This window comes from Vollenhovia emeryi, unplaced genomic scaffold (assembly GCF_000949405.1).
Source record: "Vollenhovia emeryi isolate VEMERY1.0 unplaced genomic scaffold, V.emery_V1.0 DF943625.1, whole genome shotgun sequence".
Lineage (NCBI taxonomy): Eukaryota > Metazoa > Arthropoda > Insecta > Hymenoptera > Formicidae > Vollenhovia > Vollenhovia emeryi.
The window spans coordinates 1-2,938 of NW_011962741.1; the positions used below are offsets into that span (position 1 = coordinate 1).

The 2,938-nt window shown below is 54.7% G+C and overlaps 1 protein-coding gene across 1 annotated transcript; it reads left to right on the top strand.

The window, feature by feature from the left end:
• Positions 1–30: 30 nt before the first annotated feature.
• LOC105565249 lies at positions 31–2,577 on the top strand. The gene has a single exon (XM_012018287.1). It carries the CDS (start codon positions 31–33, stop codon positions 2,575–2,577), a length of 2,547 nt encoding a protein of 848 aa, XP_011873677.1.
• Positions 2,578–2,938: the final 361 nt, after the last annotated feature.

Here is a 2,938-nt window from a genome sequence, read left to right on the forward strand (position 1 = left end):
AGTTATCAGCTACTGACGGTCACCTACGGTATGACCTGCGCCCCGTTTCTCGCGCTTCGCGTTATCCAACGTCTCGTCACCGACGAAGGCCATCGCTTTCCACGGGCTGTGCCCATCCTTCAGCGCCACATTTATGTTGATGATGTGCTCTTCGGCGATCACGATATCGCGTCGCTGAAACAAACGCGTGATCAATTGATATCTCTACTCGGACGCGGGCTCTTCGAATTACGCAAGTGGGCGAGTAATTCGTCCTCCCTATTGGACGATATCAATCCCTCGAATCACGGTCTCGCTTGCAGCAAAGCCATCGCTAGCGATGAACAAGTTAAGATCTTGGGCATCGTCTGGAATCCTTCTCGGGATCTCTTTCAATTCAGAGTTTGTCTAGATCGCTCAGTTCCTCGGAGTAAACGCTCAATTCTGTCGACTATTGCTCGATTGTACGATCCTCTCGGGTGGGTGACTCCTGTCACGACCTCCGCCAAAATCTTCATGCAGCGGTTGTGGTGCTCCAAGCTCGATTGGGATACCGAGGTATCCGGTATCCTCAGCTCTCAATGGCAAACTATTTATGCGAAGCTTACACATCTGAATGAGGTGACTCTCCCTCGGTGGACTGGAGTCCAGCCAGATTCAGCCGTCGAACTGCACGGGTTCTCCGACGCATCCACGATGGCGTACGCCGCCGTCGTCTACCTCAAGGTCACCTCTCCGCACAGTGCCCCGCACATCTCACTACTCGCCAGTAAATCGAAGGTCGCTCCGATCTCTCCTCTTACTGTCCCGCGCCTCGAGCTTGCCGCCGCGGTCATTCTGTCCCGGCTCATGAAGTTCATTCGAACTTCACTTCATCTGGAATCCGCGTCCTGTTTCTGTTGGACGGACTCCATGGTCGTGCTCACGTGGTTACGGTCTCATCCCGCTCGCTGGGCCACCTTCGTGGCTAACCGCGTTCACGCCGTTCAAACAAATGTGATGGATGCCGTGTGGAGCTATGTCCCCACGTCAAGCAATCCTGCAGACTGTGCGTCCCGCGGTATCCCCGGCGACGAATTACTCTCTCATCCACTGTGGTGGCACGGCCCACCTTGGTTAGCCTCCGCTCGCGACGAGTGGCCACCGGAACCGACTTCTTACATTCCCGCCTCTCCGTTGGAAGAGAAAGTTGTCTCGCTCCATTCGCAGGGGACTGCTTCGCAATGGGATCTCGCCGTCCGATTCTCCTCGTGGTCCAAACTCGTCAACGTAACCGCGTATCTCTATCGCTTTATTGACGCATGTCGCCGACGGAACCGGGATTCTACCCGACCCTCATCAACCGCCGCTCCGCTTCGCAGCGACGAGTGCTATAACGCCAAGATTTTTTGGCTTAAATATATTCAAGCGACTCTTTTCCCTGCCGAACTCAGAGCGCTTTCCGCCGGCCGTCCTGTCGCGTCAGGTAGCCCAATCTCGTCCCTCACTCCATTCGTCGACAAGCACGGCGTATTACGCGTGGGGGGACGGCTTCAACAAGCTCCTCTCCCCTACGACGTTCGACACCCTATCCTACTTGCATCGCATCCGATAGTGACGCTCTTAGCCCAGCGAGCTCACATACGCACGCTGCACGGGGGGCTGCAGTTAACGCTTACCGCCCTTCGCTCCGAATATTTGATCATTCGAGCGCGAAGTCTCATTAAATCCGTCATCCATCGGTGTGTGGTGTGTGTCCGCGAACGCGCCTCAATCCCGACCCAACTTATGGGAAATCTTCCTGCTGTGCGTGTTTCCCCACCCCCTCGAAGTTTCTCGCACTGCGGCGTTGATTACGCTGGCCCGCTTCACGTGCGCGCATCCGCCGGTCGGGGAGTCACCTCCCGTAAAGCCTACGTTGCTCTGTTTGTGTGTCTCTCCACGAGGGCCATTCACTTAGAACTCGTTAGCGATTATTCCGCCTCCGCATTCTTGGGAGCCTTTACGCGATTTACATCTCGGCGCGGACTGCCGCAGACGGTTTACTCAGATAACGGCACTACTTTTGTTGGCGCTGAGAAAGAGTTAACCATCGCGTACCGAGCAGCCCTTCGCGACGCTTCATTTCAAAATCAAACTGCGTCCGATAACATCTCCTGGCATTTCATCCCCCCCTCTGCCCCTCATTTCGGAGGTATATGGGAAGCCGGCGTCCGCAGTATGAAACATCATCTACGTCGTGTGCTGGGTAGTCATACCCTCACCTTCGAAGAGCTCACCACGCTCCTTTGTAAAATCGAAGCTTGCCTCAATTCGCGCCCGCTCGCTCCCCTCTCCGACTCAGTCGATGATTATCAAGTTCTTACTCCGGGTCATTTTCTTATCGGATCTTCTCTCATCACTCCTCCGGAGCCCTCGGTGCTCCATCTGTCTGAAAATCGGTTATCACGGTGGCAACTCGTCCGCCACCTGACCGAACGATTCTGGTCTATCTGGACCAACGATTACATAAACACGCTTCAACAACGCCGCAAGTGGCGCAAGGTTGAAAATCCTCTTCCAGTCGGACGCCTTGTGCTTTTGCGCAATCCGAATTTCCCCCCTGCAAATGGGAATTAGGTCGCATAGCAAAAGTTCATCCGGGCCCCGACGGGCTGATTCGCGTCGTTACGGTTAAGACCGCCTCGTCAGAATATACTCGTCCGATCGGAAAACTCTGTATCTTGCCGATTGAAAGCGCTTCTCCATAGAATGAGAAGACCTCCGTGCGATATATTATATTGTTTAGCGTAAGATTAGTTTAAGTTGCGCACTGCGGCGCCAGAACGAGCCCACTCGCCGGCGCTCCGCTTATCGTCCTTTGTAATGATCAACGGATCGGGCCGCCCCCGACCGCCTCTCGCGGGTTAATATCTAATCGCGTAGCGTGCCGACTCTCGTCCGATTTCGGTTAAATTTGAAACGACGTTTCAAGGTGGGC

Excerpts from the sequence above, each read along its gene's own strand:
- LOC105565249 (XM_012018287.1), top strand. The coding sequence starts at position 31 with ATGACCTGCGCCCCGTTTCTCGCGCTTCGCGTTATCCAACGTCTCGTC.